This window comes from Schistocerca nitens, chromosome 5 (genome assembly GCF_023898315.1).
Source record: "Schistocerca nitens isolate TAMUIC-IGC-003100 chromosome 5, iqSchNite1.1, whole genome shotgun sequence".
Classification (NCBI taxonomy): domain Eukaryota; kingdom Metazoa; phylum Arthropoda; class Insecta; order Orthoptera; family Acrididae; genus Schistocerca; species Schistocerca nitens.
Window position 1 is genome coordinate 214,726,348 of NC_064618.1, and position 15,057 is coordinate 214,741,404.

The following is a 15,057-nucleotide window of genomic DNA, read 5'->3' on the forward strand; positions in this document are numbered from 1 at the left end:
CGGGAGGACGCCGGTTCAATCCCGCGTCTGGCCATCCTGATTTAGGTTTTCCGTGATTTCCCTAAATCGATCCAGGCAAATGCCAGGATGGTTCCTTTGAAAGGGCACGACCGACTTCCTTCCCCATCCTTCCGTAATCCGATGAGACTGATGACCTCGCTGTCTGGTCTCCTCCTCCAACAACCCCTTGTTTGACGATAGTTACCTTTAAAAATACATTAAGTAATGAATTGAAACAATTATTACGGTAGTAAGCCGGTTAACTGAAAACGAGTGTTGTGAATTGTGATAGTGTTACGGTGCTGCGGGCACACTTAGAATTTGTCCCGGTGAGCGAACCGTCGGGTGAAATCTCTAGCCGGCCGGCGAGCGCTGCGGCCGCGGCGACATGAAAAGGACTGGAGCAGAAGCGCCTGGAACCCTTCGCCTCGCGTCACCTTGACGCTTCGAGATTTTACAACTTTGCGGCTATATAAGGCCCTCCCAGCTGTCGCAGTGTGGACAGTTTCGTTCAGTGCATGCTGCAGACGTGTTTAGTGTTCAGACTTTAGTGTCCAGTGGACTATTTTATATGACTATATTTAATTCGTTTACTTTAGTCTCTCTGTATATTGTGAATTAAGTTCGCAATGAATAAATTTGTTACCAAAAAAGGCGCCCTTCGAAGTTGTTGATAATGTAAGTCAACCTCCAACAATTATTGTGCCGGCAATTGCTTCGTTGTCTTCAGGCGAAAACCGTTCACAGCCGAAACCTGGACAATCCGGTAAGGGAAGACCATTTCAGAAGACTTGGTTGATCAAATCTAAATGGCTAGAATATGAAACATCTACCGAAAAAGTTTTTTCGCAAAACCTGCAAAGAGGCAGATGCTACAAAATCTATTACAATTTTCTTCAAAACAAGATGATTAATTTACTTCCGTAGGGTTTTCTAAGTGAAAAAAAGGCACTGGAAGAATTGCGTCTTCATGAAAATACGTTACACATAAAGAAGGTGTTCTGAAACTAAATTGTATCACTAACCGAAGTGTGGTCTCCCAGTTGAATGAACAGTTGGATAGTGATATGAAGAAAGGCCGTTTAGCTCTTAAGACAACTTTTACTACCGTGCCATTTGTGCCGACAAGGACTAGCGATTAGAGGGCACGAAGATGTAAACTCAAATTTTTTTCAATTGTTGGAACTCCGAAAGAATGACATGCCTGAGTTTAAAGATTGGTTAGGGCGTTCGGGGTATAAGTGGATGTCCCACGACATTCAAAACGAGGTCGCTGATCTGCTACGAAAGTCTGTGTTGAGAAAGGTATTGGCTTAAGTCAGGAAGACTAAACATTTTCCTATTGTGGTTGACGAAACAAGTGATTCTTCGATTCACGAACAAGAGTCATTTTGTATTCGTACTTTTGATGATTCCTTAATCATCAACGAAGAATTTATTGGCTTATACGAGACTCCCAACACTGAATCACAAACTCCGTTTAGTACTTTAAAAGACATTTTTGCTCGTCTTTATGTGTCAACGGATAACTTAACAGGACAGCGCTATGATGGTGCCTCGAATATGAGAGGTAAGTTCGAAGGACGAAAAAAGTTAGTTTTGGGTAGACAACCAAAAGCACGTTATGTGCACTTCACTGCTCACAGTTTATACTTGGCAGTTGTAGACAGTCTCCACCATCTTAAGTGGATGCTGCATCATCAACGCCACATATCACACGGCCACTTGCATCACGGAATTTTTGACTTCAAACGGCGTGCCTGATATTCTACAGCGCCTATTCACCTGGTCTGGGTCTGCGTGACTATTTTCTTCTCCCGAAATTGAAAAGTGTCTTAATAGGACGTCATTTAGTGACTCACGAGAACATTCAAAAGAATGTGGCCGACATCATAAAGGCTCTACCAGTTAAAGTCTTTAAGCGCTGCTGTCAAGACGGCGAACGACGACTCCGTCTATGTACAGCTGCTGAATGGAACTACTTCGAAGGGAACAATATTGATGTTCGAAAAAAATAAAAAGTTGGGTAGATAAAAAAATCACAGTACTTTTCTCACACACCTCGTATCTGCTGGACCGCGCGCAATGGTGTCTTCAGGAAGTGTTGTAATGTGGTTACCGTCCTTGGGGACCTGGTGAAGGCGCTTGTGGTAGCAGCGGCCGAGTAGCCTCCGGCCGGGAGCGCCCGAGGCTTCTGCTGGCCTCGCGCCTGCGTGGGTGGGCACTGCTGCTGACTCACTCACAGGTGCGCCCCGCCGTCCACACCGGCCCTCGTCCTTGGACCCAGTGAGTTGCCCAATACACACCCATAGGGTATGTTTACGCTACAGCCTCGCTGCTGGCACATCGCATTTACCCTGCACCTGTTCGCATCGCTGGTTCAGTGGATGACTTAGAGTTACGTGAAGCGGAAACGATGTTCTCTGCATCTTCTTACAACAGTAACAGTGATTAGTTCGGGAGAAGAATGAGATTATTGGCTGCCCTTCGAACGCAGAACTTTGACACGATGGGTTTCTTACCAGTTGTAACGAAAGATAAAAAATTCACGTCGCTTTTGACAGCACCATCCCGTAAAACTATCTAGTACAATTTAAATATTGTCGAACCAGAAATAGTTGAACACGGGAAGATTCTGCCCAACATTACTAACGCAAGCAAAATCAACGCATTTTTCGTAACGCGCATTACCCACACAGACTAAAACCTAATTCGTTTATTGTTGTAAACTTAAATTAGCGATGTACTTTTTAAAGAGTATTGATGTGCTAGTAGGATCCAGGACATGAAAATACCTTTCAGCACACTCGTAGCAACATCACCGCATTTTCAGTAACTTGTACTACCCTACGGGAGGGGGGAGGGGTAGTCCTAAAAAAATTATAAACTGTGTTGTGAATAAAAGTTAGCAATTAACGAATTTTTTTAAAGAGAGATCCGATGTACAGGTGAGATCCTGATAATATTGAATACGACGTTCATTGGGGAAAGTGCCATCTACCATTGAGACTCGCATTTTTGCAACAGACAATCCTGTCGGAGGAACATCCGCAACTGAGCATTGTACTAAAGGTTGAAAATACCGCTACAGTTGTAAGGTTCTTTTAATTCGAAATAAAAAGAACCTTACAACTGTAACGGTATTTTCAACCTCTGGTCAAAATTTTTTGTTTACGTGAAAAATTGAAAACATTTAGGGAATCAGGTAGAAGAATTAATAGAAATAATAAACATTGTTTTCAAAATTTTAAATTAGTGTTACTGACCAGATTACAGTATGTTCGAAAGGTGGGCACAAGGTACGAAACACACACACACTCACTCACTCACTCACTCCCTTCTGGTATTGCTGGGATTAACACAGTTTCTGTGGAAGAGCGATTGGTACTCATTTTGAGAAAGTATTCGGTCACGTTTTGCCTGTATCTGCTTCGTCTACTATCTCTGCCACATGTACACATTCATCCTGGAAGGAAGGCGAAACAGCGACATGACAAAAAAAAAATGCTTACGTTATCCAGTATAATGCAGTACTGATTATCACTTGCATATGGTCCCAGATAGCTTTCTGCTGTGTCTGCATACGGTACCCGAGAAACCGCGTAACAAGCAAGTCAACTTACCATCGGCAGTACTGGGAGTGACCCGCTACTAACACAAACAAACTTGCAGCCCTCGCTTGGTGCAGATCGGACGTTACAGCGATGTTGTAGGTTAAATGCGGCGATGACGGCGATGTGCGAGCAAAGAGCCTGAAGCATAAACAGGCCCTGTCTCCGTACTGGTGCACCAGCGGCTGATGGGTAGGACTCGCTCAACCTGTGTTCACGTAGCTGCTCCAGAGGCAGCTGCCGCGTTCTGTCTCCATAATGCAGAAGCGCGCAGTACGAATATATAGGTGTGATGCTCATTCGTGCAGTTTACGAACCTGTCGAAAAAGCTTGGCTCAAGAATAAATTTACTTAACAAAGTAGCTGGAAACGACTGGCGAGGAAACTCAGTGCTGCAGTTTGTGCCTTTAAGTCACCTCGGGTCGATCTTCGGACTACAAATATTTTCAGTGTCACCGCAAAGTGGTAAAAACAGTGTCGTTCCATTCGATTGTCAATGTCCGTTGTTCATCGCACTATTGCCGGTGCAAACACATGTGTTGATTGAATGGTAAACGCAACAATTGGCGCCTGGCGGACAGTCCACTCTGCTGCAAACGCCGTCGAGTGATATGCGCGGACATGCTTGTTGCGCAACAGACAGAATTTGTTGTGATATAATTCGTGATGTGGCAGAGCCATCCATCACTGCTATGCGCCCAATAAACCTGTCACCACGTATAGTGGTACGAGGTAGGTGCAATCGGTCCCGTCGGTTCGTCGTCCTGCGATTACAGATTCGCATCACAGGCTGCTTGGTTCCGTCCGACACGATCACCAGTTTCTCTGAAGAATGGTCCGCAATCCCTATAGGCAACTATTCTACCTCGGTTGAACTCCGACAGGTGCTCGAAAGACTCTAGCTGTCCTCTGCGAAGCTTACTGAAACTGCTTACGCTCAACACCCTCTCGAAAGAACATTCCAGTACGTTCACAAGGCCGTCTGTTCGGCTTCTACAGCGCTTGCAGGTGGTGCTACTGGCGCCCATGATGTGCGTCTGTGCTGAAATCCTAAACATGTCTCTCTCGTAGCCGCAAACACATACTGCAGAGTTCACTTGATTTTGATGCTTTCTTCAGGGTGTTGCATTTTGGGTGGCCAGCAATGCACTTAAAGATGTTTTGGAAATGAACTTAGTAGTTAAACTTTTTATGGCTCTTGGCAAGTTACTGGAAACGTGTGTTCCTGAATAATGGACACCTTTCTAGGTCAAAGGAAGTGACGTTAAATCTTACTGTAGATTAGTCTTACTTCTAGTATTAAATCTGTGAGTGGAGCTATTGGTTTGAGAGAGAAGTACGTTATTTATGGTAAATTTCGTTAAGGAATAAATACATTGGGAAGCAATAGTTAGTGTCCCAAGTTCTTTGAACAGGTCTGTGCAGGATGTTCTTGAGTCCACACCATGAGTAATTCGAGTCAAGCGCATCAGGACTCGGAAAAATTTAACTTGATGTGTAACTCAAAGGACCAAAGTTCAGTCTCCGGTCGGTAGAAGAATTCTCTCCTGTCATTTATCCCTTCTTCCACCTCTGACAGTGATCTGTTATTGTGGGAAAATGCCACTTGCTCAGTGGTTCGAAGTTAACTGCTTTTCCAGTGTAAAAGAAAGTGGTGATGGTATACTTCCTCCAGTAGAAAGATGCCTAGTGAAGCGCAATGTGTTCACTTGAACCTTGCTTACCGCACGAATTCACATAACCTCTTTAAATACATCCAGTCACGACGCACTACTTTCTTAAATTTTTAATTGGGGTCTCACATTTCCGTCAGATACTGGAGCCAGTCTGGTTTTCAGATATATGTATTTCGTTTATAAGGCTATTTTCATTTCGTGGTGATATTCAAATAGATCTTTCGAACATGGTGCTCCACAAATATACCGTTATAGCGCCGTTCGACAATTCGCCCATTGTTGCTTTTTGATCTGCATCGTCAAGTTCATTGTAGCAATACAAGATGGGCCGAATTGTTTTGTGAAACCCACCCGACAGGACACCACACCATATCCATAATGAATAGTGACGTCTTCATATTCACCAGAATGAGAGGATGCGTGTGTTTTTTGCCTTCTGATACCTGCAACGATGTTCTCAGACGTTTGCCACATTGATTAAACGAAAACCGCCCTTCGAAAATCGAATTATAATGGTTGCTGATCATATCCATAAAAGTTACCATATTCTGAACAATATAGTATGTCATGTGTTTTCTACGACGACGCATGTTTTTTTTCTTTTTTTTGGCGGCGATGTCGTTTCCTGAAGAGACATTCCGTGGTACCGTGTGGTACGTAATTCGGGTACCTGTACAGGTGTAACGAAGCAGGTCAGTTGTGGTCGTACACAGAGGTTGCAAACTGGATTTTTCTTACTGGACAGGCTTTCTTTCTCCCTTACGGGCGTCTTCCACTGACGACGTGCCGCTGTCTTGCAGCAGATGCCGTCCCTGTTCCATTCCACCCAGGGGATCGCGGCTGATAGTGTCGGTTACTGTGATCTTCCAGTGAAATGTCGGAAATTATACTGAAGACACTAGTGCATCTTGGCTTTAAAAGGCGAAGAACACTTTCCCATCCTGTTTGCTTAATTTGTATTGCACGAGTAGCTGTGTTTCTAATCTTCATGAACAGTTCGGTGTCGCAGAGCTGTAAGATATTGAAGGTGTGAATCACAGTGGATGTATCGATCATATTATGACGGGGTTGCAAAAAGTTACGACGTTGGGGAGTTGTTTTCGTGACGTAGGCGTTCGATACGATTGAGACCTCGCTTGACGTTTATTGTTTTCCCTGTTCAAACTTCAAAGGAAGTTCGCATCTTCGCCTCTCGGAGCACAGAGCGCATTCGTTTGCTGTTTTGCTGGCGAACTACATCCGTTGCTGAACGCGAGTTGCGTGAAGCATGGAATGTTCGGGAGAGAATGTAATTTTGGTAGAAGAAGAATGTGGATATCATAGGTGCTTGTGGTATTAGAGAGATACACAGTTCAACAAAAGACACATTCTTGGTTGGAAATTGCCGAAGCACTCAAAGATCCCGAGTGGGGACGTTCGTTGCTTTCGTCCATTAAGCGGATCCGGCGGAAAGAGGCGCAAGCTTTTGTATTTTATTATGAAAACGGCACAGCATAATTAAGTCCCTTGAAAGTAAATAATACGAATATGTTGATTAATGTAAAATTAAAAATACCCGGTAGACCTGATCATTCTCGAGGCTTAGGTTCAAGTTAGCATGAATTTCATCACGAAATTTAGGAGCTTTTGATATAATAACCGAATAACTAGAGATAGCTTTTCCATCGATCACACTTTACAAAGCTATACAGGGTGTTACAAAAAAGGTACGGCCAAACTTTCAGGAAACATTTCTCACACACAAAGAAAGAAAATATGTTATGTGGACATGTGTCCGGAAACGCTTAATTTCCATGTTAGAGCTCATTTTATTACTTCTCTTCAAATCACATTAATCATGGAATGGAAACACACAGCAACAGAACGTACCAGTGTGACTTCAAACACTTTGTAACAGGAAATGTTCAAAATATGTCCTCCGTTAGCGAGGATACATGCATCCTGCCTCCGTCGCATGGAATCCCTCATGCGCTGATGCAGCCCTGGAGAATGGCGGTATTGTATCACAGCCGTCCACAATACGAGCACGAAGAGTCTCTACATTTGGTACCGGGGTTGCGTAGACAAGAGCTTTCAAATGCCCCCATAAATGAAAGTCAAGAGGGTTGAGGCCAGGAGAGCGTGGAGGCCATGGAATTGGTCCGCCTCTACCAATCCATCGGTCACCGAATCTGTTGTTGAGAAGCGTACGAACACTTCGACTGAAATGTGCTGGAGCTCCATCGTGCATGAACCACATGTTGTCGTACTTGTAAAGGCACATGTTCTAGCAGCACAGGTAGAGTATCCCGTATGAAATCATGGCGGTGAATCGAGGAAGTACAGTACATACTGACGAAACTAAAATGAGCTCTAACGTGGAAATTAAGCGTTTCCAGACACATGTCCACATAACATCTTTTCTTTGTGTGTGAGGAATGTTTCCTGAATGTTTGGCCGTACCTTTTTGTAACACCCTGTGTAGCAGATTTCATCAAGTAGTCTATGTGTCAGTTCTTATGAGTATTTCACATTACATTAATTATACAGTGACATTATCTTCCTTAACGTGCTTCAGTAAAATCCTTGAGTGTTTCACTGCAGATATCGGGAACGGTCTACGAGATAGCAGCATTTCGAAATGCGTGACAGTTACTAATCTAATTATATACTGTTGCTAAGAAACATAATGTAAATGCTGACGTTTCTTTAGTTTGTGCCCTTCTTTTAAATTTCCCCCTAAATTGCAGTGAAAAGCCACTGTAAAGCGTCAGCCGCCATACGTGCAAGGTTTTGCAACAATGCTGAAGGCTGAAGCTGCGATTTTACTTTTCAGACCTGCGTTAAAATTCATACAGTATCTTGTTTTCTGTTCCTATTCCGTTTTCCTTGCCTTGTCAAAAACAGAATTCTCGCGATACAAAATAATCATATCTGAATGTCACAGTTTCGCACCGTGGCTATAAATGGCTTTGAATAGTACGAAACTGGTGTATCAATTATACCGCAAAAAATAGGGGTTCGTAGTGTTGGCCATCTAAGTCCGTTCTGTCTTGTTCTCTCCGTTGTAAACCTTTGCTCGCAGATACAAGCGAATTGTAGTGAACGCTTGTGAACCATTTGCTGATGCTCCTTAGCCGTGTTCGATTCCATTCTCCATAGTGTAACCGAGGCTTTAGGCACTCAGCCTTCCACGTCACGCTGGTCACCAGATGTTTCTGACCCATGTAAACTTAGGATTTGTGCTCGCTTAGCTGACCAAGTATGTAATAGACGCGCAAACGAAGTTGACACTCGGCGCGGTGGCTGATGGGAGCGGCTATAAATGGGGAAATGTCTTTACGGTCGCTCCCACCGGCTGACGCGCCGATTGTCAACTTCGTTTGCGCTTGTAGTACCTGTGCGTCTGTGATAAAAAGAAACAATCACCGGCGAGTGTGGTTACGAGATCGACCCAACAATTGTCTAAGCCGATCAAAACCGTTGAAGTAGAGTGGATTGATACAGGACGTCGGCATTGGCCCTGATGTAGAGAGATTACGTGACAGGACATGTGCAAACAAATGGAACAGAACATTAACTGTTCTGTTTCGCTAATACATTACTCTTTGGAATATACTTGTGTTGGCAACAAATTTATCTATAGCATAGCCTGAAGTTTGGATTAGGTTGAAAAATTGTTTATTTCAGAATTGGTAACGCCGTTGTGTGTGTAGTAGTCAGAATAACTGTAAGCTACGTATGGCTCAGATTCTACGGAAATTTAACGGGTCAAAGCACACTGGCGATATCGGCTGCTTTAATATTTCCGTTGAACTACTAAATTACAAAAATAAGTCCATTTTTCTTGATTGCAGGGATGTAGTTGGCCGGTTTATACCACTTTTGCTGAAATATTTGTGAGGACACCACCACTCGTGTGGCGGACATACACGCGTTTATCTAACTGTTCTTACCCACTACACCGCTGCACGTTGTGACATGTCCTACATGAGTAACCTGCATAGGAAATATACACATCTGATCAAGAACTTAGAAATTTTTCGCTTACTTCAGTTGCCAAAGTTATAGTAGTCTGCTTTGTCCTTCACAATTTGGGGACCAAACTAAAACTTTATTTGCCTCCTGATATTCTTAGTTCTGCCGGATACAAGTATTCCAAAATTAAATAAAAAATACCAGGGAGAACTACATGGTTGAACGATTTGGGTATAGTTAACGTGGTATCTGATGTACAGACACAGGCAAAATTATGAATGTCGCTGTAGTTACCCGAGATGATAATCAAACATCAGAAAGTGTGGTTTCAGAAGAACACACGCTGTTCATTGCTGTGCCTGGATACTATGTCTCATGTTCATTACTGTGCTTGGATACTATGTCTCAAAGTGCTTTTTGTCCTGACCGATTAATTCTCCTAGTTTTAACATCACACTTAGCACATGCAGGCATTGGACAAAAATATGGAAACGCTGCAAGAAATGCATGCATGTAAATACACTCCTGGAAATTGAAATAAGAACACCGTGAATTCATTGTCCCAGGAAGGGGAAACTTTATTGACACATTCCTGGGGTCAGGTACATCACATGATCACACTGACAGAACCACAGGCACATAGACACAGGCAACAGAGCATGCACAATGTCGGCACTAGTACAGTGTATATCCACCTTTCGCAGCAATGCAGGCTGCTATTCTCCCATGGAGACGATCGTAGAGATGCTGGATGTAGTCCTGTGGAACGGCTTGCCATGCCATTTCCACCTGGCGCCTCAGTTGTACCAGCGTTCGTGCTGGACGTGCAGACCGCGTGAGACGACGCTTCATCCAGTCCCAAACATGCTCAATGGGGGACAGATCCGGAGATCTTGCTGGCCAGGGTAGTTGACTTACACCTTCTAGAGCACGTTGGGTGGCACGGGATACATGCGGACGTGCATTGTCCTGTTGGAACAGCAAGTTCCCTTGCCGGTCTAGGAATGGTAGAACGATGGGTTCGATGACGGTTTGGATGTACCGTGCACTATTCAGTGTCCCCTCGACGATCACCAGTGGTGTACGGCCAGTGTAGGAGATCGGTCCCCACACCATGATGCCGGGTGTTGGCCGTGTGTGCCTCGGTCGTATGCAGTCCTGATTGTGGCGCTCACCTGCACGGCGCCAAACACGCATACGACCATCATTGGCACCAAGGCAGAAGCGACTCTCATCGCTGAAGACGACACGTCTCCATTCGTCCCTCCATTCACGCCTGTCGCGACACCACTGGAGGCGGGCTGCACGATGTTGGGGCGTGAGCGGAAGACGGCCTAACGGTGTGCGGGACCGTAGCCCAGCTTCATGGAGACGGTTGCGAATGGTCCTCGCCGATACCCCAGGAGCAACAGTGTCCCTAATTTGCTGGGAAGTGGCGGTGCGGTCCCCTACGGCACTGCGTAGGATCCTACGGTCCTTGTCCAACAGGAATCGACCCTCCAAGGCCTTTCTTAAGTGACGGAAGCTGTGATAATTGCAAGGTTACCATTTCCCAGTGATAGAGGAACCAGGTTTCTTAAAATGAATAAGTGATGGGTCACAGTAACCAAAGAACAGGGTGAGCATCACCTTTCCAGCAGGAGGCTGGCTCTTGAACTTCGTGGGACGAGGAGACAATGGATGACACCACTGCCCCATAGCCCCATGTACATTTTTCATTCCATAATGGATGTCTATAAGTGTTTGGCCTTTGGAAGCCAAGAAAAGTGCATAGTCCTGTTTGGACGCATTTCGTAATAACATCGCCGTAGGTGACATTTTCGCATTTACCGCATGCATGTTGGAAAAATACGAATGCCACACTAATTTCTTGCCTACACATCAGTGCTTAAACACCAGCATTGGAGTGTCACTAAATTGCCTATATGGTGCAGCAACGCCATCAAATGGAAGCATTTTGATTGACCCATTTCATTTTTGACCATGAAGGGCACCTGTGTAGTGTCCTCAATACATTGCAAGTGTTTGTTGTGTGTAGTTGTGAATACATTGTCAGATGTAAGTGACTTTGAATTTGTGTAAGTTGATGGTGCGTCTATGGTGGGTGTTTCTGTAACTAAGGTAGTTAAAGTATTTGGTATTTAAAGAGGTCCCGTAAGAAGATTTATACTGTCTACAGGGTAAACAGAAAAATATTATCCACTAAGTCACAATGCAGATGAAGGTGTTTCTTGATTGATCGTGGTGGATCGTCATTGAGAGGACTGTGGCAAAACGGATTGAGGGGAGAACAGCTGTAAAGGCCACTACAGAACTGAGTTTCGCACTTGCGAACCCTGTCAGCACCAAAAGAACACAAAGGCTGCTCCATAAGCTGGAATTTAGAGTGAACTGTAATTCAAAAGCTGCATATCATTATGCAGATGCCTGAAACAGGAAAACATGCTGAAGCCATAAAGCCTGCACTATGGATCAAGGGAAGAAAATCATTTGGTTAAGTCAATCTTGTTGCCTGCTGTCTTACATCCCAAGAGTGAAATATGGCAGCAGTTTGGTGGTGATTTGGACAGCCATTTGTGGTATTCCATGGTCCCCCATAGATACCCTGCAGTGACACATTATTGTCATGGATTATGTGGTCATTTTGGCTGATCATGTCTGATCCATGGTACAGTGTTTGTTCCCCTGTGGTGATGTGTTCGAAAATGACAGGGCCCTTGTTTACGCAGCTTGCACTATGCAGGACTGGTTTTTTGGGCAGCAATGGATGCCAGTATTATGGAGCCTTTATGGTCTACTTTGGAGTGAAGGGTGTGTTTTCACTATTGTCCCCCCATCATTGTTAACTGAACTTGCCACTATTTTCCACGAGTAATCATGTAAGAGTTCGTAGAAAACCATACAGGACCTGTGTTTATCCATTCTGAGATGATTGGAAGCTGTTTCCAATGCCAACAGTTTTTCTATAACAATGGTAATCCTGTTCAGGCATTTGTTATCCACTCTAGTGGGAGTGTCCACTTGTAAAATTGCTATATGGTGCAGTATTTGGATCATAACAAATACTGCTTGGCGTAAATAAGAAAACAAATCACTTTGATATATTGGAAGTACAGTAAGAAGTGAACACTGTGTTTCAGGCTGTTATGTTCTCAGACATCTCTTTGGCTAGGGCTCGATCAGCAGCACTTCACCAATTTATTCATTTGCGTTGTCTGTGGGAAAGTTCTTTCCTTTTCAGCAACAAATTATGAAATGTTGTTCCTACCACTAATTAGTTGTTAAGCTTGTGCTCACTAAAGCTGCAGTGTGTTTACTGAGGTGACATAAATGTTTCAGGAGTCCTGGAAATGACTGCAACAGAGAACACTGCCCGCTTCAGCGGTCACACACTGGATAAAGCAACCAAAGCCAAAGTGACACTGGAGAATTACTATAGCAATCTCATTGCTCAGCATATTGAGCGAAAACAGAGGTTCGTATTTTGCAAGTGAATTTTTATTTATTAGATATTCTTTTCAGTAAATTTATTTGGGTCCACATATCCTGCACAGAAACAGAGGGGTGAAACATTTCATTCTCTTTCTGTTTGTTTTCTTAATTTATTCTGGCTTATAAATCATAATTTAAGAGGCTACTGTTCTGTGTGAGAAACTTACTTGTAGTGCAGTATTCACTACTTTTTATTTACTTTTGCTGAGGTTTCTATTGTCGGTTAAGTCAATCCTCATGTCACTTTAAATCATGACACCTGTTGTTAAGAAAATAGTGAACCATTCAATTTATATTAAAGTGCCTCGTGTAATATGTTTACATTCAATTAGTGGTGACACTTCATATTTATATATTTCAGTGCAAATACTAGTGTCATCCATTGTCAGCAGATTATAGCTTACCTCCCATCTGATCCCATACTTCATGACAAGTAACAAAAGTTGCATAGAATTGATTTGCATTTAAAGTGTTTCACACTATGACTGTATTTGAGAAGACATAGCCCTGTGTAATAAGGAATATTAGTTCATTATGTATGTTGGAGAGTTGCTTCTTCAGTAGGGTGAAAAAAACCAAACAGGACGTGGAATGGTGGGAGCATGTGTGTGAGGGCTGTTGTTAGATTTCTGGTGTCACTATTCTAGCTCATGTTTTCCATGGTTTCCATTTTTTAGCATTCATCCCATATGAGGTCTGCTGTTTTCATGATTTGGCAGAACTTATTTTTACTTTTACTTCTTGTTAACTTAAGAACCGTGTGAACTTTGGTCTGTATGTTGTTGTAGTTCAACTGTTAGTTTGCAACACAAGATACGTTGCGAATAGAACAATTACCCAGAAAGCATAGAATAAATTTCTCTCTGTCTGTCTGTCTGTCTGTCTGTCATCACAAAATTGTTGGGTCTTTAGACTACCAAACGTGGGGAAAAACACAAATACAACTAGTGAACCGGCTGTGCGCCCCCCCCCCCCCCCCACACACACACACACTTCTTCCCCTCATCAGTTGTCTGACTCGTTTGATGCAGCCTGCTACGAGTTCCTCTCCTGTGCCAACAATCTCTTCATCTCAGTCATCCTCAACAATTTGCTGGATGTATTCCAGTCTCTGTCTTCCTCTACATTTTTTGCCCTCTACAGCTCCCTCTAGTAGCGTGGAAGTCATTCCCTGATGTCTTAACAGATGTCCTATCATCCTGTCCCTTCTCCTTGTCAGTGTTTCCCAAATATTCCATTCGTCTCTGATTCTGCACAGAACCTCCTCATTCCTTACCTTATCAGCCTACCTAATTTTCAACATTTGTCTGTAGCACCACATCTCTAATGCTTAGATTCTCTTCTGTTCCGGTTTTCCAACATTCCATCTTTCACTGTCATATAATGCTATGCTTGAAATGTACATTCTCAGATATTTCTTCCTCAAATGAAGACCTATGCTTCATTGTAGTAGACTTCTCTTGCCCAGGAATGCCCTTTTCTTTCCAGTGCTAGTCTGCATTTGATGTTATTGTTCCATCTGTCATTAGTTATTTTGCTGCCTAGGTAGTAGAACTCCTTAACTTACTCTACTTTGTGACCATCAATCATGATGTTAAGTTTATCGCTGTTCCCATTTCTGCTACTTCTTACTACTTCCGTCTTTCTTTCATTTACTCTCAAACCATATTCTGTATTTATTAGACTGTTCATTCCATTCAGCAGATCATATAATTCTTCTTCACTTCCACTCAGGATAGCAATGTCATCAGTGAATTATATAATTGATATCGTTTCACATTGAATTTTGATTCCACTCCTAAATCTTTCTTTTATTTCCATCATTGCTTCTTCAGTATACAGATAGCACAGTAGGAGCAAAAGACTACACCTCTCCCTTTTTTAATCCAAGCACTTCCTTCTTCATCATCCACTCGTATTATTCCTTCTTGGCTCTTGCACATATTCTATATTAACCATCTCTCCCTGTAGCTTATCTCTATTTTTCTCAGAATTTCGAACATTTTGCACCATTTTACATTGTTGAACGCTTTTTCCAGGTAGACAGATCCTATGAATGTGTCTCGATTTTTCTTTAGTCTTGTTTCCATTATCAACCACAGCATCAGAATTGTCTCTTTGGTGCATTTACCTTTACTAAAGTGAAACTGATTGTCAACTAATACATCCTCAATTTTCTTTTCCATTCCTCTGTATATTATTCTTGTCAGAAACTTGGATGCAGAGCTATAATTCTCGCACTTGTGAGCTATTGCAGTCTTCAGAATTGTGTGGATGATATTTTTCTGAAAGCCAGATGGTATGTTGCCAGACTCATACAG

The 15,057-nt window shown here is 43.1% G+C and overlaps 1 protein-coding gene across 1 annotated transcript in view; it reads left to right on the plus strand.

The window, feature by feature from the left end:
• LOC126259254 (serine/threonine-protein kinase tricornered) overlaps positions 1 to 15,057 on the plus strand; it is a 210,208-nt gene that overhangs the window by 162,284 nt on the left and 32,867 nt on the right. Inside the window, exon 2 of the mRNA XM_049955886.1 lies at positions 12,584 to 12,719. Coding sequence (XP_049811843.1) covers positions 12,584 to 12,719 — 136 coding nt within the window. The remainder of the gene's footprint in view (positions 1 to 12,583; positions 12,720 to 15,057) is intronic.